Here is a 26,435-nt window from a genome sequence, read left to right on the forward strand (position 1 = left end):
CCCGTATCACCTGACTGATGATGGCTGTCAAAGAATGACAGTCACCTGACTGTAACTGTTTATGTCCTCGCGCTTGTGTGCTGTCTGAAATTACATATAAAACCTTTAATGGATAATGTAACGTATTTATGAATACGTAGTTGTTATACAGAATAATACTAGATTTGGTTTTGTTTTCAAAAGAAGATGCATAGAGGCAGCATAGGAGAGGATATGAGGCTAACGCTAAAGATAAGCTAAGCTAAGCTAAACTAATGGTGAGTAATTTCTACTGCATTCACACGTGTTTTGGGTATTTTTAATTAATATGGTGCGTAATTAAAATGTCAGTCTCTCTTTTGTTGCCTTTTTGCAGCTATTTTGTCCTCTTTTTGACTGGGACTTTTGGGAAAGATAGAGGATAAAGATGCCTCTGACGGCGGGTGTCATCAGTGGGATCCAGAGAATGGTTCTCTATGAGACCAGAGCTGTAAGTTTTAACTTCATATGTCATTAAGTTTTATTAGTTTTTTTCTATTAATTTAGGTCACCCTGTGTTGACAGATAAGGCCTATTGTGACTCAATAGAAGTCCATGTTGTCTAGGAGCATGTCAAATAATACGGTCATAAAATATTTCAGTTTATGTTATACATGGTTAATTATTTTAAATTGTCACTTTTTGAAAAAAATATTCCTAAAAGACTTTTGCTCTGACTTCAATGAGTTTAGACTCCCCTACTGTAAATAGTCGGTTGCGTTACCCGAAATAGTTACTATATTTTTTTCAGAAGAACAATCAATAAACCCTTTGTGTCCCAACAACTATTGAATTTCAAAATGTCCAGGTCACCCTTTATTGAGTTTCATGTATTGGTTCAGTCTGAGAATTAAATATGTAGTTTGATGTGTGTAATATGGCTTTCTTTATAAATATATTTAACATTTAAACTTATGTTTTATTATCTCTTTTGGTTTTCTGACTCGAATTAATCAATCAGTCAATTAGTGTTACAGCAATACATTACTCCACAAAGGGAGGCAAGATAAGGGAACTTTTACTACACATTTGCAAACACTAGATGGCGCCAATAGAGCATTTTATTATGTTTTTTTTTTTTACCACATTAAAGTCAGCTTTTGCTTGTTACCAGAATTTGTATTAGTAAATGACATTTTAAGTTAGATCCCTGATTCTTTTAGACAGAATTACTTAGAAATATTTATATAATTTCAACATTATAAATGCAGAGTTGCACAGGTGTGTTTCAACCTCGCTGCTAAACTCGCTCTACAAAAGTTTTTAATTACACAAAATTACAGGTAGTTTTCATTGACTTGTGCAGGAAGACACCCACTGTGATTATTGCTTGTCACAAATTGTAAAATTCAAACCACACGAATTCTTGTTGTTTGTTGAACGTCCTTTCCCTCACGTTGTAGTGCAGTGAATAAACAGCGTGTCTGGCCTTCGTGGACAAAAAGATCTCAGTTGGAGACTGGAACAGGACAGAATGGCATTAATGGTTACGGACTGTACTGATACATGGTGTTCCAATTTAACACATTTTTAGGTGTCTCACAACCCAGTGTGAGAGAAATAACGACTTGACAGAATAAAGGAAGGTCCGATATCTTTATGTGAGCATATTAGGATGTAGCCATGTACCAATCACACCCAGGTCACTTGCTGTTCCAGCTTCTCCCCTCCAGTAGGCGCTACAAGTCACTGTATGCCAGTACTGCCAAGTACGAAACAGTTATTCCTCACAAGCTGTCACACAGCTGTAGCTATGTTCAAATACCAATATCCCACCATCCAACCTGCACTTGCTGTAAATATATGTACGTATGTATGTATCTATAAGATGACCTGGATGACTGAGAACCTACACAGACATATAGCAAAGGCTCTGGTAATCTTTTTAGTCCACTTAATTTTTAACTTCTCTTTGCAGAGATATTTTCTGGTGGGCAGCAATCAAGCACAGACCAAACACCGGGTCCTGAAAATTGACCGCACAGAACCCAAGGATTTGGTCATAATTGATGACAAGGTGAGTTCAGTTCCCAACAATGCTGGTACAGTACAGTGCAAATGTTATTGTTATGTAATACAGTACATGCCTGTTCACCCGAGAGGGAAATGGTACGATCACTCAGTTTGTCCCAAGTGTATTGCTGATGACAGCTCAGCTGATGAGTGGCGAGTTGCACTTCCTTCCTTACACTGGTGCTCATTTCCATGATGCATGAGCTTGGAGTTGATCGTTCACCGTGCTGGCGATTATGGTTATGATGATGTGTTTTCATTAAAAAGTCTCCATGTGTGAACATCAGTCATGGCACAGATTGCATTTTTTGCTGATGTTGCACTTGTCATAAGAACACTGCTGATTTGATTGGCAGAACTAAAGAAAGTGCTTATCAAATACAGGGAGGAGTTTTAAAAAAGAGAATCAGACATCAAGGTTCCATTTGCTCACTTTAAATGGAAAAAAACAATGTTTCATTTTTGCATCCTAAGCAAATCTGGTTTCTAAGCTAGAAACAAATCATTTAGTCATTTTCATATTACTGCACGTCTTACTTTCTTTGACTGTAAATATGTGTCTGTATATTTTGTAAATAACATTGTAAAGCAACCTGTGGTTAAAAGTCATTTTATTTATTTAAGTCAGAATTTTTGCCTTGCCCACCATAGCTCTTGGTAGGGCCAAGATTTAAACCTGCAATGCTGCGATCACAAGTCGAAACCCTAAAACCATTTAACCACTACAGTGCTAGACTAGATTGTACATGTCTGTGTGGTGTAGTTGTGAGATTCTGGGTAAAACTTGTCACATGTGATATGAACTGTTTTTGTTTTTAGCATGTGTACAATCAGCATGACGTTCGGGAGTTGCTAGGCCGACTGGACCTGGGCAATCGCACCAAAATTGGCCAGAAGGGTTCGGGTGGTCTTTCCAGGGCTGTTGTAGCATATGGAATTGTGGGTAAGTACACATCAGCTATTTGCTTTTTTCACATTTTTTGTTTTCTGTCTTTTTTCCAATTTATCGTTTACTGTACTTGCAGTTTTCTTTTCTTTTTTAGGTCAATCCTTTGTGGTCAGATATAGATATAACGTACTGGGCACATCCACTCATGATAGTGTCAGTGATGTCACTAGTAGTGTAACCAAGTGGTCAATTTCACACATCACACATGTGCTGCGTGATCAGTCCTGTTGTCTGGCCTACATTTCATATTGTGTCTGTTCTACTTACATCGGAGATGACGGGGTCTTTAATCATTTCTTTTTTTCTTGTGCACTATCCATGCATTATTTTCCAAACAAAAAGTGTCATATATTATGCGATAATTAAACACCTAATAGAATAATCTTGGTGCATGTCAGGAGGGATTTAATGACCATCCACCTCTAGATCTTTATCAACAGGATCTGGGGTCAGTTTTTCTGTTTCATATTTTACTCACAGGATCAAAATCAGCTTCTTTACTAGAGGGCTTTTCAGTCACCCTGACACAGACTGATGACGTCTGCCTAAAGAGAAGAGATTATGTGCCCATGTTGAGTAAAGTGTATCCTGAGAACCCTTTGCCAGGAACAGTATATAATGAATACCATTATTGTTGGTATATTTTTAAGCACTTTCATTTGCCAGTTTTGTCATTCTGACCCACCTGTTGATAAACAGGGAAACATGACTCACACACACACTTGTAGGCCCCCCTCATCCACCATGTTTACATTTACAGCAGTAGCTAATGTGCAGAGCTGATAAAGGTGACATAGAAAGCAGCTGATTCACGTCTTTGTCAGGTGTAAAATATCCATAGAGTTCGTTTTGAGCCTATTTGATTCTTTTTAACAGGGTTCGTTCGATTCCTTGAGGGTTACTACATCGTGTTGGTTACCAAACAGAGAAGGATGGCTGACATCGGAGGCCACTCCATCTATAAGATTGAAGACACCAGCATGATCTACATTCCCAATGATTCAGTCAGAGTGACACACCCTGATGAAGCGAGGTACTGTCACGATGTCTGCTCTTCAACTCTTTCACTCTGTCCTTGTATCTACGTCACATCTTTGGCTCAGGCCTTTCAGGTGATCACATGCAGGAATTGGCTTTGGCCAGTTTGAGAGGTTCCTTTATTTTAAACCTTTGCTTTTTATCCAAAAACATTACCTCAGAAAGCCATGTTTAAAAATTATATAGAAAGTATGTATAAAAACACACAACATGAGCGGTGATATAACTTTGTTAGTTTGTTTGTTAAATAATCCCCCTGGTGATATCATGATTATGGTAACTGGCCTAGGCAATTTAAAAAGTATTTTACCAATCCTCTAGGTGTTCATGTACTATGTAGGCTCATATTGGCCACAACAATATTTATGAGTAAACACAGTAGATAAAATGTCTAAGTTCATATGATTATTTTCTCCAGAGTTGGTGGTGTGTGTTAACCAGTGATTTCCCTTTGTAGATATGTGCGAATCTTTCAGAACGTTGACCTTTCCAGCAACTTCTACTTCAGGTAATGACACTGTGTGTGTGTGTGTGTGTGTGTGTGTGTATGTGTATGTATACACTTTGCTATATATATACACTGTAGCTTTGATTTCATGGCTGTTACTCTGCAGCTACAGCTACGACCTGAGCCACTCGCTGCAGTACAACCTGACTCTGTTGCAGCGACCTTATGAACTCTGCCCCTCTTTGGCTTCGTCCACCGAGGAAGAGGTGCACACAGAGTGTAGACAGGGCGGCTTTGACATTTTTGAAGATGAAGGGTTGCCCACACAAGGTGAGTGGGAAATGAATTAATCATGTACGAAAATGCAGTAATAAATACACTTGAAGTTGTTTTCTGTCCTCAAAAATATATATATTTTTTGTCTGTCAAATCTGTCAAATATTCTGTAATTTGAATGTGAAATATTTTGATCTCTTGACCACCTCACTGATGTATGAACTATGATCATTATGCAAAATGATATAAAATAAATTGTCAGGAAAACTTTGTTTGTGCCATTCTCTGCCGCCACAGTTGTTTATGGCGTACGGAACGAGCCTTACTCCAAGTACATTTGGAACGGGAAGCTGCTGGACAGAGTCAAGGACGCAGTGCATCCTGACTGGCTCTTGTATATAATCCATGGATTTTGTGGCCAGTCCAGTATCCTTTTACCTAGTAAAGTACAAAAAAAAAATCTGTCTTGTATACACATTTGTTCTTCTTTTGTTTGTTACGTTAAATAGTCCCATTTAAAAAAAATATTAAGTCCATAATAACTTAACAGTAAGAGTGAACATCCATAACTCTTCAGCACCTGTTGAAATCTCCTCAGTCTTTGTAGAAGCACATGAAATCACAACGTGATCATGGGATTTGGCTCAAACCAGGAATCAATTTATGCTGGTTTTGAGGCTTTAGAAAAGCACCAGTGTGGGGCCCATTAAGATGTGTTTGCTTTCGTATAATAACACAGCCACCTACATAATCCCAGATTAGATTTGGAGGTAGCTTTTATAAAATTTGAATTTGAAGTTGTGAACAAACCGTAGATTTGTTACATTGTTTATTTTTGATTGGCTTGTTCCTTTCTGTTGAGCCATTCAATGTGCACTATTGGATTTGAAATGGATACCTTTGCTGGCAGTGTTGGAGTATTGTGTCCTGATGCAAATACACTTTGAGCCTGGACTTGATCAACACCTAATTTATTAAATTCAAATATGCTCTGCCTTATGTAAATTGCCTTTTAGTTTTATTTTAATCAGCTTTCATTAATTCTTCCTTCCCATAAAAACTACAGTATGTTGAATTTTTGTGTATTTTTTGGCTTTTTCTGTCCAACACTTTATATTATATGTAGAAGTCGTTTCACAGACAAAAAGACAAAACAAACGTTCTAATGAGGAGGTGAAGAATGACATGTATGAAGTAATACAACTGCAATCTTTAGAACATCACAGCTAAAAATGTACGTATGTAATAAGCATGTGTTCAACCAATTATTTGCTCTGTGTTGTATATTTTATTCCTTCATTAACCCACCAACTGCAGAGCTTCTGATCTACGGCCGACCAGTTTACATCACTCTCATTGCGCGGCGATCCAGTAAATTTGCTGGAACACGCTTTCTCAAAAGAGGTGCCAACTGTGAGGTACGGCTGTTGTCTGGGCAACGGGGGAAAACAGATAGTGGAGGCAGGGCAGAGGGCGGCTGAGATGATTGAGTTGACTCAAGTTGATCACAAGTTGTTCATTTGATGCAAAGTCTCACTCTTGTGGCTGCATGAGTGTCTGCATGGGTAACTGTAGAGCTGGAGAGCAACTGGGGGGGGGGGGGGGGGGGGGGGGTAGAGGGGTGTATCTATCTGTTTGGGTTATTACTTCTTATTATACCTTTATAGTACTCTTCCCTGGGCTATTTTAGACTGTGTTGTTCATCTTAATTTTAAACACTACAAATGAATTATTCTGGTATTTACTAAGAATCTCATTTTTAAATTATATGAGGCTCAAAGCTTCTGTATCAACTGTGTTATTTAAAGAAAACTGAAGGCACTTTACACTATTTTTTATTATATTATTTTATATGTATTCCAACATGGAATTGCACCACTGAATTTTGCTATATCCAACACATTTGGTCACAGTAAATCAGCTCTTAAACGTACATGTTGTGCTTTCCTGTTCACCGTTCACTTCTTTCTCATAGGGTGATGTTGCCAATGAGGTGGAGACAGAACAGATTGTCCATGACGCCTCGGTGATGTCTTTTACAGCAGGAAGTTACTCTTCATACGTCCAGTTGCGAGGCTCAGTCCCACTCTACTGGTCCCAGGACATTTCCACTATGATGCCAAAGCCCCCCATACGGTGTAAGACCCTTTTTTTACGACTATTTTCTGCCTTACTCTGTGACCTGCTGCTTCTATGTTCTTTAACACCAAGATCATTTAAATCATTTGTTATTTAGCTGTGAGGGAAACCTATGAAGGCTGGGCTTGATAATGGAACACCAACAGGATTGACAAAGAATCATAAAGCTCTGATCTCTGATTCCTCTGTTATTATGCATTAGAACATACATGGATATAGAATAATCCTATGAATAATACACAATAACACAGCAGGTGCTCACTGTTGCCATTCAGCTGTATAATGCTCCATGTCTTCCTTCTGGTGGCTTTCTATGACCAGACATGACCTTGCAGCCAAAGAACAAGAATGTAATTACAATAAATGCATCAAAGGAAGACAGTGACTTTCCTCCAGGGCCTTTGTTCTCTAACGGCGGCCCGAAATTAAATCAAATAGAAAAAGTAGGTGAAGGCAGGACAACTCTCCCCTTTGTGGTTTTCATTTTTGTTTCTCTTCTATCCCATCTCATAATGAGAGGGATAAAAACATAAAAACCTGAGGGAGGGAATTCAGAGGGAGGTGGACGGGTCGCTGAGAGTGGTGACACTGGAGTAATCCACCCAACGTGCCCTCTAATTCATCCTTGGATGACATGTACCTGACTAAGATGAATGAACTGAGCCTGGCCCTATGACACCTCCCTCTGTGGATCAGCCGACTTCATGTTCCCGGTTCCACTGAGTTGCTTGAAAACAGAAACGCGGTTCAACTCTTTTACCTTATCTTTATTATATAAAGTAGGGTTTTCAACCTCTTGGCTCGTGGGCTACAATTGACTCACAAACTATCCACATGCAGCCCACAACTTGACGTAAGTTTAATGTGATCTGACACCCTGCTGTTAGTTCATTTGAGTCTGAGACCCCTGGTGTAAGCCCTTGCTGAGAGCCGAACAAGAGGATCAATAACAGCTTCATGTCATTAGTGTCGAGCTAATGCAGTGGCAGCTCTGAGAAGGAGCTGCACCTGGTCAAATGCACAGCGTTTCTTTGCAGCAATAGAAAAATCAATGCTGGTTCACAAACAGTAACATACGCTGTTTTTTAAGGTATTCTTCACTGCATTGAGTGTGCCTGAATAGAAATAACATTTAATCCATATAATACTGATCCTTTGATGTTGTTCTTGTCTCAATGGGATTTCATCTTGCCCTTGGCATGACAAGTGATAAATCACATGGTTGAGTTTCAATGAATCTTCAAACTGATTGCAGCTCAAAGGATACTGAATGTCAGTCTGCCTTATCTGTAACATTTGAAATAATAATTTGATTTCAACAATCTCTGCAGACAATGGGATTTGACAGATGTAGGTCAGCAATGTGAACATGTTGACCATTTGTCAGTTAACAGAATGTGTTGCCCTTGTCTGTCCAGGGGATTATTGTTGGCACGAATTGTAGCGCAGGTTTACATTCAAAGCCTTAATGACTGGACTGAAGTAGCTGAATGTCACCGTTGTGATGGAGATGACCCTAATGGTGTCATAATCACTAACAACTTTACCGTTTCCAGGTAAAGAAAGAATTTTCAAGGCTGTTATCTCTTCATTTTGTTTTATGGAGACTTAGTCTCCTAAAACAGCCCTGTGCTCAGACCTGTGCTCAACGGTTTAGAACCGTTTATTTGTTTGATGCTGAGGTCATTTTTGTCAAATTCCTAAGATTTTATCTGTATTATAATATTTTCCTGCATTTTCACCATATTTAATGCAGCATGATGACATTTTCAGCAGAGACAACCAGTTGCACATTGTTTAATGTTCACCTCCATGGCAACAGTTACCTCGGTGCCTTAAATGTAAAGCAACCAATTTTTCTTCTCTTCCCAGTGGATCAGGCTGACCCATATGCACATGTAGCTGCCCTCCACTTTGATCAGATGCTGCAGCGGTTTGGGTCGCCTATCATTATCCTCAACTTGGTCAAGGTAGAACACAAAATTGACTGACACATTTGTGTTGCAATATTTTGTTTTGTTTGTTTTTTATATAAATGCACAACTCTTTTCTACAATTTTCTGGTTACACAAGCAAAGATCAAGTCAAGATATGTTATGTTGCTCTAGCAGTTAGTCCAATTCATGAGCTGTATTTTTGCTCTATATATTTATTTATTTGCGCATATATATGTCTATACATACAGTGTATATATATATATACATATATATGTATAAATTATTAGAAATATCATACAATTACTGTAGTTCTGCACTTATCCAGGCATTAATTGTGCCCCACCTGTGATGCTTAGTTGTTGCATCTGACTTGTGATCAGGAACCGTTCAAAGGTTTCTCTGTACGCTCATGTCTCATTCGCCTCTGCCTTCAAAACAACCAAGGGCATCATTTATTGCAGGACTACTCACCCACACATCTTGCTTTCATTTCACCGCCACACATTTTGGCACGCTCCCATACACCTTATATGGTGCTCTGAGCTCACGTTGTCGCTCACAAGGGGAGGTTTGAGACAACAAACCAATCACACCCCTCAGATGTTGGCACAAGCCACAGCCATGTGATACTTGCGTACCCCCCCCCGCCTCTTCACCACTGTCTGTTGCATCCCCCCCCGCCTATTCACCACTGTCTGTTGCATCCCAGCAAGACAGAGAAAGGAAGGAAGAGGCAATTATTGTGAATATATATATATATATATATATATATATATATATATAAAATAATGACAGTCCATACTCCCAGTGTGGCTCTTCAGGTTGATGTGGCCAATGCAGCTTCAGTGCCCTGTGTGTTTTTTCATGGGTTGTTTTGCTGCTCAGTGAGCACAGATATAGAGAGAAGACAGAAGTGCGAAAAGTGCACATGTCTATGCACGTGTACCACTGTAGGAGGCTAACATAATGAAAGTGTTTAAATTCAGTCTTTGGGCACTGTGATTCTTAATGAATGTGATATTGATACAACATCAGTAATCTATTTTTGAACCCAGCTCAGAATGGCATCAATCATTCACTGCAGAATGAGATGAGCAAGGCTTAAAACCATCATCGGACACAGCCCTTTATTCTGAACTGTTTATAATGACATAACAATTTGATTTAATAACACAGTTCCTTTTCATTCTGTCAAATGTCCACGTGCATGGATCAATTTATTTATCTAAATATGCAGCAGTGACTCGTAGTTCTTTGTGACGCGTGCGTGCACACCTGACTTGAATGACATATTCGCTTCAGTGGATGAGTGAAGTAGTCACTGCATCACTGCTGCTTCTGCTGCTGTGGGATATGTATGATGTATTTAGATTTTAGCTGCTAAACAATGCATGCGGCCCAATTATCACCCTGGGACAGGTAAAGAACAAGTCATTGTTTTGGTTGGTAAATAACAAGACTAATTTTATTTCTGAAATGTGACTAATATTTGCATTCTTTGTGCCGTCTGTTTGGTCAGGTTCTTCCTGCTGCAGGCTGTAGATTGTTTCCCCTGCTTCTTTTCTTGTCTGAGGTTACACTGTAATCAACCTGTAAGGGTCCCCATGAATAACATAAGGTGGAGAACACATCAGTCACATGTCTGATGGTGTCTGGCCATGTGCTGCAAGCATTTCTGAGAAACTCTCTATCCTAGATATGCATCATTCACCTTGAAATTGAGGTGTTTCTTTTTCTTTTTATCTATAAGTAACTTGACAATAGAAGCCACGTACCGTGTGTCTGCCTTGTGCCACAGAAACGTGAGAAGAGGAAACATGAGAAGATTCTGAGCGAAGAACTTTACCCAGCTGTCACCAACCTGAACCAGTTCCTGCCGCCAGACCACTGCATTGAATACATCGCCTGGGACATGGCCCGCTACACCAAGAGGTTGGCACAAAATGTGCAAAAGAATTCTTCCACACCAGTCCATAAGACTGCACTGTTTACACCTGTTATTTTTATTCTATCATATTAATATTATTATTCTAATTTTAATATTTATCATATAACAATATCACTATTATTACTATTATAGTGTCATTGGTAATATTATATTTCAGCTTTATTTATTGCTCTGTTGCATATATTTCTCAGTTATTAATTATTGCTGCTTTTATTTTTTGCCTTATAATATATTTTTACTATCTATAACACTACTGTTTGTATTGTGTGTCATATTTTATAATGTTTAATCATATTTATTTGTTATATTTATATTAAAATATTATCATAATAATGTTTATGTTGCTCTGCTGGCAAATTCAGGCCTATATTTCTGGTGTTTTCTTTGTTTTTCTCAGTAAACTATGCAATGTCCTGGACCGTCTGAGCATGATAGCAGAGAATGTGGTCAAGAGAACAGGTTTCTTCATAAACCAAGCCAATTTCTACTGCCACACCCTCAGACCTGATGACAGGTGAGTTCTCCCGATTTTCTTTCTCCAGAGAAAATCCTTTATGAACAAATGGATAGAATTTCTTCCAGTTCCAAGTGATTTGTCTCTGAGGGAGTGTGGAAACGAGCAGCCGGGGTCAGGCTGGAGGTCAGGAGATGTTTATTTTGTTGCTTTTCCTTTTAGGTGGGGAGATGTAGGTGGACACATAACAGAGAGTGGACGGCTGCAGGTATGTTTTTATATATTGTATATATTTCTTTTGCATAATAATGCTTTCGTAATAAGTGAAAATGTAACCCTGAAATGTAATGCTAGTATTTAGTATTTAGGAGCAATGACAGGAATGAAGAGACCTGGTTATAAAATGTCGCTGAAAGGAATGGTCATGCAAACAAACAAGCAAACCTGCGTCTTATTTTAGATTACTTGTACGTGTAGATTATTCAAGCAGTGCATTCATGACAGCAGCTGTCAAACTAGGACACTGCATTGATAGTAGTTGCACAAGGAGGGGTTTTCAAGATGAAACCTTGATATTTCTGTTCATGGACTATTCATGTGTTGTTGTTGTGTAGCTCATGGACATATACATACAGTACATAACCTCTTGTTCCATACCCAAAGTGGTGTCAGTGAGTTTCATCAGCTCTTGTCTATTTCAGACCGGTGTGTTACGGACAAATTGTGTGGACTGTTTGGACCGGACCAATACAGCCCAGTTTATGGTTGGGAAGTGTGCACTGGCCTATCAGCTTTATGCACTGGGAATGATTGACAAGCCCAAGCTGCAGTTTGATACTGACTGCGTGAGGTACTACTGAATAGTCTCCGAATATGAACGATACCTCAAATATCTGTCTCTGTTTCATTTATTTTATTATAATTTCTGACAGATTTACATTCATCCAAATACCTAAATTTGTTTTCTTTTCTCTGTGTAATGTGCAAACAGAATCAAAGACTGACATTAGCCAAGTTGTTTTCTTCTTATCCAATAACACAACCTAACTGTACATCCTTCTTCACCATTGTATGTGAAGATTGTTTGAGGAGCTGTATGAAGATCATGGAGACACACTGTCCCTACAGTATGGCGGCTCCCAGCTGGTCCACAGGGTCAAGACCTACCGCAAGATCGCCCCCTGGACTCAGCACTCCAAAGACATCATGCAGACGCTCTCGCGCTATTACAGCAACGCTTTCTCAGGTGCGTGTTTTCACAAAGGCCCAAAAGCTGAATTATGTTCACTTTTGTTATTTTCCCATCTCTTGGAAGAGATCATATATTTCGCTATTCATTTTTTTTGCCCTGTTTCCACAGACCCTTGCACAACACGTAGTGTTTGAAATGCCAACCTTACCTGGAAAGGCTTTGAGAAAGACGAAATTATGTTTATTTTTGGTCATTTCCAATCATTGCTAATTATCAGCTGCTTAAGTAACTTCCTGTGCATACAATCTGAATGTCATTAGCAGTGAGAGAAATTACGTGCTTAAAACAAACAACACCACACGATTGACTGTTCCAAATCAAAGGGTGGCATTTGTGCCTCGGAAACTAAACTGCAGACAGGAGTATTAAGGCAGAGCTACTTGACCTAGTAAGATAACTGTTTCTCTAGAATATAAAAAAGGGATCAGTGGCTGGTTTCTGAGAAAAGACATTTGTTTTTCCTCCATGAAATGTCAAGAGACAGAGGTTCATAAGAAGCTGTGCACGTCCACAGATAATGATATACAACTGCTCAATAATTTTTAGACATGGAGTCTAGCATTTATCACAAAAACTACTACAATTGAACCTTTAATATAACCTTATTTCAGTACTATTGTTTAACTAGCATTTGTTTGTTTTTAATGTGAATAGTTATTACTCAGGATCGAAAGTGTTTTGCACAACACTGTTGTTTTTTTAACTGCAGAGAAATGACTGTGGCGTGTTACAGATGCTCACTGACGTACAGTACGTCATGATGGGCATCCCTATGATTTGCAGGAACACATGTTCAGTGAGCGTATTGACGAGAACAGTGAAAGTCAGGAAAACCTGACCTGTGCACAGGTTGTTACTGTGAGCACTTCATTCACAACACACAATGTCAATGGGCTGTGATGCATGTGTATATTAAGGCAGCAGCTCATCTGTTACTCTGATCTCAGTCGTGTGTGCAGTGATTCTCAGGGTGAAAATGACAAAGATGAGGCGGCTGTAATAGAAGTCACTCCAGACACACAAGTCACTGTTTTTCTACTGTTTCTCACTGTTGGAATACGTGGCTTCACAGCTGAAACATGCATCAAATATGCAGAACATGTTGAACATTGTGTAGAGATGTTGGCGGAGGAGTTTCTAACTATGCTGTTAGTTTCCACTGAATCTATTTTACGTTTCTGTCTAAGTAAATGCTGTTTTTTTTTCTGCTGTATTTTCTCGCACTGACTTTTCAACCACCACCATTAGGTCAGCCTGGGCAGGTACATTGTGTCATAAGAATGTACTAATAGCCTGTTGTAGATAACTTTGTTTTTTGATGGTTCTTAGCCCAAATTAACAATGAAATAATACATTTTGTCATTTGTACAGCCGTGAATAAATATAAGAAATATGTATATTGCTGGAACAGAGAGATAAATAACAGTAGGTAGATGAACAGTATGTGTGACGTGCACAGCTTCTTATGAGCCTCTGTCTCTTGACATTTCATGGAGGAAAAACAAATGCCTTTTCTCATAAACCACTGATCCCTTTTTTATATTCTAGAAAAACAGGTATCCTACTAGGTCAAGTAGCTCTGCCTTAATACTCCTGTCTGGAAACCAAATGCAGAAGGTTCACATTAGTTGCTGAGGCACAAATGCCACCCTTTGATTTGGATCAGTCACTCGTGTGTTGTTTGTTTTAAGCAATTCAATTCTCTCACAGCTATTGACATTCTAAATGTATGCACAGGAAGATACTTAGGCAGCTGATAGTTATTTGTTTTTACAACCTAATTATCCTGTCAATTTTGACAACGCCAGTTCAAATGGAAGTTTACTGTGTGATTCCAGTCCTTTAGTCTCGCAGACTGATCAGTCTTGACACTTTTTTATGTTTATGGTCTATGTTTGAAATCCAGTTGAAATGCTCCAGCTGTGTTCTCTGTTCCCTTCATTTGTCTGTCTGACTGGGTCAAAACCACAGGTTCTCTGAGGTTTTTCAAAAATCTGATATCTACTGATTGGAGACTGTCTTTTTTTAGCTTGTGTTGTTGACATTCATGGCAGCACGACATAAAAGCACTAGTCCTCTTGGCTGACCAAGAGAGGGTTTTAAAGTAGATCTAAGGTCTTGCTGGACCACAAGACGACTACTTTAAAGACGCAGTTTTATTTCTGGGATGTTTATTTTGATTTTAGTTTTTTAGTTTTACTTCTCTCATATTTAAAAATTTGATTTAAACATAGAATACCAAATTAATTACCAAACAGGTCTAATACAGGGGTGTCAGGTTGGTTGTAAATGGAGGACTGTATATGAAACATATTAATAGATGTTTCTGCCATTGATTATTATTTATTTAAGTTACATGTGGCTACTTTTGACCTTTACTACGACGATGTGTCTTTTTCGTTTCTCCAGACGCTGACAGACAGGATGCCATCAACCTGTTTCTTCAGGTTTTTCAGCCTTCAGAGTCCAAACCACATCTGTGGGAGCTGCCCACTGACTTTTACCTTCACCAGAAAAGCACCATGGCCCTTACTGTAGACAGACCCAGGTTACACCAACACTTTGTTTTCTCCTAATCTCACAGAGATTAATTCATCGCTCTCTTACACTGGTCAAGTAGTACAACACCTGCTGGATCAAACGTACAACACTTTGGGGTCAAGTTCTATATGTGGGATAGATATACACACATACACATTTAAAGACCTTTTAGAGAACCTTAAACTCATGTGTTCTACTTTCAGCTACACCATGTGGTGGTCTGATGGAGTTCTGTCCTATCTTCCTGTTGCCTATGATGAAGGTAGGACTTTTTATATGTGATTATATGCATTCAAACATTTTAATATTAACTGTGTGACACAAAACACTAATTCATATAAAAAGAAAAAAAAACTAGAAGCTTTTTCCTCTCATACTAATTCATATAAAAAGAAAAAAAACTAGAAGCTTTTTCCTCTCATAAATGCTAACTGTCCTACACTTGTGCTGCAGATTTCATTTCTAACATTTAGCCTCCCAAAAAATTTGAAGTTATGAAAAGCAAAAACAAAGCTAGAAATCCCCCTTCATAGATAAAATATTTCTTAAAAATAAGCTGTCAGTGAATAAACAGGAAGATAATTCAAAAATGTCTAAAAGAACAAATATCCAATAAAGATTAATTAGGCAATTAACACGTCTTGGCGCCATGATAAAATACAACAACCAGTTTCACATCATATACATTGAACATTTTAGTCTCAAACAAAGGTGGACAAATAAAGACTGATTCCAATTCCAGACTGAAAAAGTGCTTTGACATTCAGACTTTGGTTTCAGTTCCATGTGAAAAAAACATGAAGAAGGTGAAAGTGAAGAGAGTAAACCACTTTGACGAGAGCACCGACATCTACACAGAATTCTTCAAACCTTATGAACTCACCGCCTTTGAAGACCATTTCTGCATCACCATGGTCAACTCTGCCAGGTGTGAACACACACGCAGCACAAAGGCCCTCCACACAAACAGTTGTTGTTGGGATGGTGTCAAAATTGCGATGTTAATGGAGGCAAGACTTTTCAGATGATCTGTGCTCCTGTCAAATGTGTTAATAGTTAATGGCTCCTCTTTTATTCTCTTTGTACAAAGGGAATTTATGCCCAAAACAGTGGCAGTGGATCCAAGTCCATTCACTGTTCGTAAACCGGAGGAGACGGGAAAGTCGGTGCTGGGGTGAGTGAATAGAAAAAAGGCCTAACAACACGTCGATGTTAGTGATGGTTTTTGTAGGTGTGTGCATGTGTTTTGATGCAATAAATCCAATGTCATGGTGCCCTCATACACACAGAGTCATTTGACACCGTGTTCTCAGGTGACCAAAACAACTCTGTCTATTTCCCTGCCATTGGTGAGAACACTCAGTGCTGTATAGAAGGTGTGTGTGTGTCTGTGTGTTTGTTTTAAAGTCATAACACAAAAACAGAACGTGTCGCAAGGTGTTTTTCTCATTTGGAACAAGCACAACCAGTCGTTGACTCATTAATTGCCTCGGTCTGTTGTAGTAAAATAAATCTGATACAGTGACTGTCATTTATTCATGGATTCCAGCAGCTGTGTTGAAAAGATCACAGTGTCACCTTTGATAGATTATGCCTACAGTTAAGCCTAACGATCAGTGATCACTAAATGACTACATATGCATATGTTTCTATGACTAATGGCATCAGTATTATATTATTTCAATCATCAAAACAGCCTGCATCACCACTTTACTGCTTGATGTTTCTGATCACACTTTTGAAGAACAACTTTTGTGAACGTTTGAGTTTATGATTCATCCTGACAAATATTTGGGTCGTATTTGTCCTCACAATTCACCTTTTACCACATTTGCCAGTGAATGCACAACATGACTAATTCTCCTGTACTGCTTTGATGCTTTCATTTCATGCCCAGCTCTTCAGGGAGCCATCTGCGATTATGTGGCCATGATGTACAGGGCACGGATGTTAAGGCGCTCTGCCTCAGTACTATTGAACTTTATCACTCGCGTGTGCTTCCACACTGCAGCATCTATTTATCCTTTTTAGTCATTTTATCGTCATGTTGCTGTGACAACATTGGGAGAAAGGAAAAAAAAATCCTTGTGCCTCCAACATCTTCAGTGTCTCTTTGAACCTTCACCACAGTCCAGATAAATGGTCTGAGCAAAGAATGGTTCATGTGATGTTTAGACCCTGCACTGAAATCCCTTAAGCTTAAAGGTGAATGTGATGTGTTTTTTGACAGATTTTTTTTTTCATAAATCACTGGTATTTCTAACAAACTGTGACACAGATTTGTCAGAACTGATACAATGTTTGGTTAAGATGTCATGATTCTTGATACTTACTAATGACAGTGACTTCCACAGCTTGTACCTAAAGTGTTGATTTCACCACCGTGTCAGTGTGTGTTGATTCTGTAGCATCACTCACTAAATCTTTAGAGGTTTTCATCTGCATCATATTTACTTCATGATGCTATTTACTTCATGATGCTAAACTCTCTCAAAAAAATCACACTAGAGTTGACACTCCATAGTAGAGCTTTAAAAAAAATCACACTAGAGTTGACACATTTAACCCAATTCCATTTCATTTCTGCAGAAACAAAAGTAGTAAAGAGGAGACACTGCTCCAGAGGAAAACTGCGGCCAGTGCACCTCCCCCACCAAGTGAGGAGGCCATCTCCAGCACGTCTGAGGACGACTCTGAGGAGGACCGTGATGACGACGCATCGGTGTCGCAGCGCTCCACCCCCATCAAACTGCTAACTGACTCTGGAGAGAACACTCGCACACAGGAGGTACGAACACGGAATATTTTGGTCAGAAGGCTCTCATGAGAACCAGAGGCTAATGTTCCACTTCTATATTAAAGTCTTAAAACTGAAATTTGAAGGCTTTGATCACATTAGACGTTACAGCCATGAAACTGAGGATATAAAGTAATTGATAAATAAAGTTCAACTTTTTACAGCATTATCACAGCCAGTGAAACAAAAAAGTGTTGCTTTGTCACCAGTGCCATGATTTTTATTGCTGGATCTTTGACCTTTGAATGTATGTGAAGTCCAACTTAGTTTTATGACACACTTTTAACACACACCTCTGAATCACACTGTGATGTTTTTGGCATTAGAGAGTTTATAGATATAATTTTAAAAATAAGTTTTACACTGGTAAACATCAATGTGAGTCATTCAGTATTCATGAGATTTAGATGTTTGGATTTCTGTCTCCTTGATTGGACTCTTGACTGACTTAAAAGCTTAGTATATTTATAGTCATAGATCTGAGCAGTTCATTTTCTTCTATTTTGTGCTTTAGTTACTTGGATTCACTTTTGCAAGATTTGATTTATGGTTTAAAAATAAAATCATTTTGTCTTCTTGAAGGAGTTTCAGGGATAAGGAGTTGAGGAATAATCTTCCATCTTTGTCTCGACCCTTGTCTTATTAGTACCCATTTTGTTTTAGTATTACGGTCTAAGTACTGAGAGACGATTGTCCCTACGTGGTTTCCTTCAGATAAATTCGTTAATTCGTTTCACATTTGGTAAACGTTGGAAGTTGTTGTAATGAAATGTTAAGGGAGAAAACCTGAACGTACATGCACTTCAACCTGTTCAATTCTAAATATTATCCTTTCAGAAAATCAGATATAATTAGATGGAATAGTAACTAACAGTAATTATTATCAACTTTTACTTTTATTGATACTTGGCACAAAAGTAAATTTAAAACGTGATACTTTACTGATACCCACTGGAGATAACTGTCAGTGTCCTGTTTTACGATATTCCCGTTTCATCCGTCTGTATTTCATGCTTCACGTTTACTGTTAGCTCCTTTATTTCCGCAGTGACCCAGATTCACCGCATCAGGCAGAAGTTGCACATTGATAAGCACACAGTAGCTGGTAGGTCAGTAGGACAGGAGGAATAAGGCAGGGCCATCTGAGCAGACTGTTGGCTGAAAAGGCCGTTGTTGGGCTTGTGTTCTAGTAAAAACTGTTGGAAACAGCTGCGCTCACGTTGATATGGTTACAGGCAGATTTTACAGCCAGTGTGATGTCAGCAGTAGCGATACTGGATCCCTCCGCTCGTACCTTCCTACCTGCATAAATCCCATATGGCAGTTACTGTGACTCAGCTCCATCTAAAAGACATTTCCAAAAATGTCAGTGATTGTTGACACAGGCCCATGTTGCTCATTTAAAGTTGTTGTGGAAACACATTTTTAACTTTTGTGTCAATTATTATAATTTCTCTGCAGACAAATAAAATTGTTAAATTGTGTTGTCTTCCTAAAATAGTATAACAACGACACAATGAAGATCAACACTGACAAACAGCCGGTTTCGTTGGTGTTGATCCATTGTTAACTATAATCATGGGAAATTCTAGTCTTTTATATATTTTTTTATATTTTGTCCAGATTGATTTAGTAAATCAAAGTAAATCAATCTGTTTAAAGTCAGGGACCAACAGCAGAGAGAAAAAAAAACATGTTTCACGTCCAGAGGTGACAAGTAAACATGTGTTTCCCTTTCTCCGCGGTCTTCCTACATCCATCCATGCTCATCCAGAGCTATTGTTTGTGGTCACCTGACAGTTGAAGCCTGTGATCAGACAAAACATCTGTAAATCCCTGCACTCTGAAGCTAGCTTTAACTGAAACCCAACTGTTTATTCTCACCTCATTATCTTTTGCATTTTTCAATGGTTGTTAATGTTTTAAAAGTGGTTTAATCTCACGCACACAAAACAGTTTGAAGCAGGCTTCAAGACTTGGCTTGATGCAAAAATTATGGTGTATTTTTTTCCTCTCATTTTGTCCTTTTCCTGAGCCCTGAGCTGCTCATGAATATTTTGAACCGGACAGAACGCTCACGTGTTGGTTACACACACACACACACACGAGTGCCTCGTGTCTGCCTCTGAGCTTGTCCCTGAGAATAAATTGCCTCTGTGCTGCCACAACACACAACTGTTGAAATATTTACACATTGGATCATTGCAGTGATTGCTGTGTAATTACACATACTCATTTTATATTCCGCCTTTTTTTGAGTAATCGCCTGTCTGCACGGACAAGGCTAGTTTTGTATGGCTGTGTGTGTGTGTGTGTGTGTGTGGGTGTGTGTGTGTGTGTGTGTGTGTGGGTGTGTGTGTGTGTGTGTGTGTGTGGGTGTGTGTGTGTGTGTGTGTGTGGGTGTGTGTGTGTGTGTGTGTGTGGGTGTGTGTGTGTGTGTGTGTGTGTGGGTGTGTGTGTGTGTGTGTGTGTGGGTGTGTGTGTGTGTGTGTGTGTTTGACATACACAGCTGCCCATGCAGGGTCCTGGTCGTGAAACAGCCTCATTTCCCCCTGCAGTATTACAAATCAATATCAGTGTAGTGAAAAGTGAAAGCATTGTGTTAGCACATGATATTTCTGCTGCGATGGAAAAACAGCCAAAGAAAAGAAGGACATTACAGCCTGTAATAAAGCAACTCGTTGTTATTATGTCACACAGTGTTGCGTAACAGCTCCTCCATGTTGTGTTAGGTTTGACAGGAGGACATGAGATACAGCACTGCAACTTTTTTATACTTTGCCTCATTCTAGCATTGTTAGTGTTATTTTCTAACCAATAAAATTCATCGTCACGGTAAAAATAATTATAATCAGATAGAATCCTCTTTTATACAGTTGAAAATGAATTGATTAATTGAATTTTCTTTAATTAATTTTTCACAATTTTGTGTAGAGTAGTCACCTGGTCATTCAATACTTTGAGAATAAATAATGATTTCATAATTATGTTGGTGTTCGTATTCGGCTGCAGTTGCTGCTGATCTTTCCACACTGTAACAGTCCTGACATGGCTTTTCACTTTTCACTCACAACTTTTTTGTGAAGGTTTTTTTTCTTTCATACAGGGATAGAAAGATGAAGGTGGAGAATGGAGTTATATAATATCTGGGCCCTTCAAAAACCATTTGGACAGTTTCCTGACTAACGTTGGCTGCAGTTTGCAGATCCTGTTAATTTCGGTTTGATGTCTGCCAATGGAAGACGCCTGCTAGCTCCTAACACCGTCCTACATTGTAACACCTAGACATAAGGCGATGGGTTAGTGTTATTTATGTATGTGCTTCACACCCCAGCACCAGTCTGTCGTTGATATTACAAAACTCAGAAGTCACGTTTATCCTGAAAGTGAGTTACTTCTTGTTGTAGCTACTCAAATTACTGCAACAGGGTAAAACTGAGCTGGGGTCAGTGGAACGTATCCTCTTCTTAGGCATAACTTTTTTGTCAGATTTCATATCATGTGTTTCATCAGTGCCATTGTCATTTCTCCTCCTTATCTTTATTTTTCTGTTATTCTAAGTGTCATCAAATGGGCTTAAATACACTGTCATCATGAACTCACTGCCACTGCCTGAACTGGTCTGACCCTTTTAATAAAATCTGGTTCCTGTGATTATCATATCTCCACCAGCATGCACACTGTGTGCATAAACCCCAGGAGGGCTGTGTTCCCGAGCTCAGCGCCACGTTACTGGGAGCTGACAATCAAATTTACATTTAAAGTTACCTAAATTGCTCTCCCCGGGTCATTGTAATTTGTGCATCAGAGGCAGGCGCGCGGCCGAACCTGATGACTCCATCAGTGTGCCTTCTTATGCTCCTGAGACTGATGCAAACTTTAAATTTTTTCATTAAAAAAAATAAAAATAAAAATGGACTTTACCAACTGGTCTTCTTCCTCTTATGTCTTCAGGAACATCAGCAGCAGCAGACGGCGAAGGAGCCGTATGGACTCAATCTGGCCATGTTCCCTACAGAAAGAGACACGCTCATTTACCAAAGGTAACAGAAGTATTTATGTACATTTTAAGACAACTTTATTTTATTTATCTACAAACAGTTACTTCCATTTGGGTGAGCGCTCCAAGTGCACTAGATGTTGAGTTCTGATTAAGCAGACTTTACCTCATTAAATCACCTCTCTTTAATGGCCTTCACATTCTCCTGTGTACAACCAGAGGGGAGCCCAAGTACCACCATTGATGCACGTACCATAGTTTGAGAACTAGAGTACCACTGCTGGAGCTGCCAACAAAAAAGAAAAAACACTCTTGTAGCAAATATACGTAGCAAAACAAAAATGTGTTTTTGGTGCAGGGTGTCTCAGTTAATAACCAACGATGGAGCCGCTGTATCTTCACTTCTTCCTTCTATTATTTATTATTGTTATTGATGATACAGCCTGTACCGAAGACAGACAGTGGAAGGACAATCAGGACTAAACTGTTCGTCCACTAAAGGGACATCTCTACCCTGCTGTGTCCAACACTCGTCTGACTTCACTGCTCTTTGTCCACGTTGCCCCTGACTTTCATGTTGGGCTCGTTCTTCCCGTTCTATTTTCTTCTTACTCTCTGTAAGTGTTAATATGAACACGACTGTCTGTTCTTTCTACATGAACCGCACATCTGATACAGGAGGGAGCGTTCGATGACACCTTATTAGAGGTTTTCTCCTGCAAAGACGTTTTAGGAAAAAATGGACGAGTGTTCCTGTGGCTCTTTTCTGTTGCACATTAGATGGCATTGAAAGGAGAAAGGAGCAAATATAGTGGTGTGGCCACAGGCTGTGGACCCTGACCTCCTCTCAGTGATTCTTTGAAATTGCACCCCACTGCCCTCACATTTTATATATATAGGCTATATATATATAATTGTAGATTACATATATTATATAATTGTAGAGGAAATGACCATAATTATGTCCAACAGGAATGTTGGAATAAGGCTACCAATGCAAATGTATACAGGGGAACACTTCAATGTCTGTCAGCCTAGAACACCTGGATCAGCAGCATCATGCAGCTTGTCTCATCCTGGTGTTTTATAATCTGACTTTGATTACACACACACACACACTTTTGAGCTGCGATTGAATCAGACAACAAAAAATGAACAGAGTTTAATCAAACAAGCCAGACTCGCAGTGAAGAACGCTGTACTCCCACTGTAGGGAGTGCATTCATCAACCAGGCCCAAACTTGGAACAGATCCAGAGATGTTAGCATCAGCCACAGCTCCCTTAATCAACACATTAATATTAAAAACCATAAGCAGCAGCCAGAGGGGAAGTCTTGGCTGCTGAATGTTGTTGTGTCACAGCAGAAGACAAATGACCAAAGACGGATTCTTCCATTGGGAAGCAGAGTGATTCTGAATGTATGTGTTCTCAGTGAAGCTCATCTCCAGCAGCAGACGATGAGAACGTTTTATTTAAAGGGTGCTTCAGATACAAGTTGCCTTCTGTGAACGGTGCTCTGCGCTCCTGGTAATTTCAAAGTCATATTTGTTCTTCTGCAGGTTTGCACGTCTGGGCGGGGGACAGCACAAAGTGGAGAAGGCCGAGCGCATAAACCTGGCAAATATCATCAGCTTGTGAGTAAAACACGTGACACCAAACACAATCAGAGTAGAAAAGAATGAATACCCATGTCCCCGAGCTCTTACTGGCTTCCAGCACTTTAGACTCTGCTCCGAAATTTCCTGCGGTCTTCAGACAAGAGAAGGCAGCAGGTCAGACTAAGTGGTCTCCACGGAGGCCTTTAGCCACGTGTACACTTTAATCCTCATCCCTCGTAATCAAACACTGTTTCTTTACCCGATGTTAGCCGTGCTTTTCTCCCCTCAGTCAGTCCAGCGGCACCCTGCTGTGACCTAGCAGTCAGGTTAGCTTTTACCCAGCTCCGGTAGGATTCAGCCCCACGTCCACAGCCACTGTTACAACAATGCCTTTGGTTCTGCTGTCCTTCTGTCTTCCTCATCCTGCACTCACGTGTTCCAGCATCATCATCATCATCATCAGTTACCTGACGCCCTATTTAAATTCTTGTTTGTCTGTTCAGAAAGATTTTTTTTTCTTAACCTTCTCTCATGGTGATATTTCTCTCACGTTGACCGCACTGTAAAAACCCTTTTGTGTTCTGCTGCACAAAGGAGTCAACAGGAGATACACTGTACATCAGGGCTGGGGGAAAATAATGTTTTTTTTCCTAATACATAAAAATGGATTATAAATCGGTTTGGAAGAATCAGTCAATTATGATCAAATGAAAAGCATAAAGAAATGAGAAAATATATTGAAAGTGTAAAAAAACAAACCAAAACCAAAGCTTCTTTATAAAAGAACACCACACAGAGCATGTCTCTTGGCCTTTGTCACTCACCATCTTCCTCCTACAACTCAGTGTAGGATGAATGGATGAATGAACGATCAGTCATTTTCACAGCATGGTCACATGGTCTGGAAGGTGAGACCTTTGTTGTTGTGAAACAACCGGCTGTTACAGCCTGAACATGTTAGAAACACCTGAGCTTCACACCTCCCTCGGTGCAGTTCCTCTGATGATCTGCTGATGGGAAGATGCTTCCGCTCTTCTGTGTTACGTATAGAATTATATTTGAGGATGAGTCAATTAACTGCATCAACAGTTTCTTTTTTTTTCTTTTCCTAAATCTACTACATGCTCTTTCATTCCTGTCTTCACCAAGTGTCAGGAGACAGACGGTGAGATGAAGTCTCTCGCTCCAATCACTGGAAACGTCACCTAATTATTTAGTCCTAAATATAGGCCTCAGCCACTTATCCACTTCACCTTTCATTGTCCTCAGTCAGTGTCCTCCACCTGTCCAATATTTGTACTTAAGTTTTCATTTCTTGTGGACATGTAGTAGACACTGGCTCAGTCTACTCCAGCCTCTCATCGCTGAGTTGCATTTATGATGCAGCGGTGTGTGTCTGAGCAGCGTCTCACTGGAGCCACAGCTGATCCTAAACTGGCCAAATGAATGGGTTAGCAGCCAAGCATGTGGCTGATAATGTCCTCCGAGGATGAGGGGACATGCTCCGGTGTGCAGCATCTGCCAAATGATCAGCCTCCTCATCGCTGCGCTCCTTTGTTTCGCTGACTCTTTGCTCCTGTGTTTGGTGAGACTCTTTTGGAACTTGTGGGGTTCACCAGGAACCTGGACAAACTACGGCCCGTGGGCCGGATGTGGCCCGCTGGGCTTTCTATTCCAGCCCACCAAACACTGGTAGAAGGCATGGACAAAACTGATGTCAGTCGTTTTGATTCATGCATTACAACAAATCTATGTAATGCCAATAGATGGCGGCAGACAACCAATATGTCAAATCATCTTTGAAAGTTTAGATGAAGTCTAGTACATTTTAGTTATATTATTTCGCCCAGCGTTCTACATCCAGCCAATACTGGACCAGTCTGCCAGATACGTTTAAAACCTCATTTCTTGGCCCATGAGCCTTGAAATCGACAGCTTGTCATCGTTAGAAATTTGCCTGTCCTTGTCCCCCCCCCTCTCAGAGAACCAGTGTCCTGCTTGGTGGAGGACAGCATCTACAGTGTCTCTCCTCCAAAGGTGGACAGAGACAGCAGAATTGTGTTCGAAAGCCATGTGATGACGGGTCGAGGTCAGGTGAGAGCGCTGTGCAGGGACGACATGCTCATGTACAGAGAGTACGTCAAAAATAGATACATGTGAGACGCAGCTCGGGCGCCGTCAATTTCTTTGTGGAGACTCCACCAAGGTGTTCCAGCAGGACAGCAGAGGGACGTTCCTCCATTTTTAAATGAATATCGCCTTAGCCTTCTTGGTGTGAACTTTATTTCCCTTCTGTTCAGAGAAGACTGTTCGTTCTGAAGATATGAAGCAGCCACGTCTCCTGTATTTCAGAGGTTTCAATGCCTCAGATTTGATGACAGGATTTTAACAATTCTGCCTGTTTTGTTCCTTTTGTTTGTCCTTTGAATTTTTTTTCTAATCTTAATCATTTTAATGACATTCTTTTATGAAGGTTTTTTTAATTAACTGCTTGTAAATACTGTATTAATGTCAGACGCCTGTGTCAGTATTGTAAGTCAACTATTTTATCTTGATTGGCTGATTTTGTAAGCGTCAGTCAATTTTAGCTTGGCTTCCTGGACGGCGCTCATTTGGTAGAGTCCGTTCTGTCAGCCTGTGTTAGGATTCTTTAATTAAACTGTATTTATGAGCTTGTTGTGCCAATAGTGATTTCTTGTTTTCTTCTGTTATTTTATTTGTCATCTTTTCTACCACACGAGTGAAGTACTTCTGGTACTCTTTTCTGTTTGTTGCTGTTTCTTGCTGTGTCTGTTTTGACCATTATGTCTAAATGTATTTTACTTAATGGAATATTTTTCTTTCATTTTCTTCCCTCACACTCGTACGATGCTTAGCTGTCATACCCACGTGTCTGGAAATGTGCACGTGATGAAGGCTATTTGACGTTTATATTTAGCCAGTAAAACTGACTCACCACTGGCCTGATCTTCACATCACGTCCTTATTCAGGAGATTATTTTTCAGTTTCATTCTAGTTCCTATAA

The 26,435-nt window shown here is 39.6% G+C and overlaps 1 protein-coding gene across 2 annotated transcripts; it reads left to right on the plus strand.

Annotated features, from left to right (window-relative positions):
• Window positions 1-26,080, plus strand: fig4a (FIG4 phosphoinositide 5-phosphatase a). 2 transcript variants are annotated; one of them, XM_008312977.3, is made up of 24 exons: window positions 1-257; window positions 356-469; window positions 1,937-2,035; window positions 2,851-2,974; window positions 3,857-4,013; window positions 4,476-4,526; window positions 4,633-4,796; window positions 5,040-5,168; window positions 6,060-6,160; window positions 6,718-6,880; window positions 8,754-8,851; window positions 10,617-10,750; window positions 11,164-11,280; window positions 11,443-11,488; window positions 11,922-12,070; window positions 12,300-12,466; window positions 14,882-15,020; window positions 15,217-15,275; window positions 15,794-15,941; window positions 16,104-16,187; window positions 17,603-17,801; window positions 21,765-21,853; window positions 23,371-23,445; window positions 25,392-26,080. In XM_008312977.3, exons 2-24 carry the CDS (start codon window positions 407-409, stop codon window positions 25,567-25,569), a joined length of 2,733 nt encoding a protein of 910 aa, XP_008311199.1. In that variant the 5' UTR covers window positions 1-257; window positions 356-406; the 3' UTR covers window positions 25,570-26,080. The 2 variants fall into 2 exon arrangements, with proteins under 2 accessions (XP_008311199.1, XP_024912464.1); XM_025056696.1 differs by lacking the exon at window positions 1-257 and having other exon boundaries at window positions 331-469.
• Window positions 26,081-26,435: the final 355 nt, after the last annotated feature.

The sequence above is a fragment of the Cynoglossus semilaevis genome, chromosome 7 (assembly GCF_000523025.1).
Source record: "Cynoglossus semilaevis isolate Cse_v1.0 chromosome 7, Cse_v1.0, whole genome shotgun sequence".
NCBI lineage: Eukaryota > Metazoa > Chordata > Actinopteri > Pleuronectiformes > Cynoglossidae > Cynoglossus > Cynoglossus semilaevis.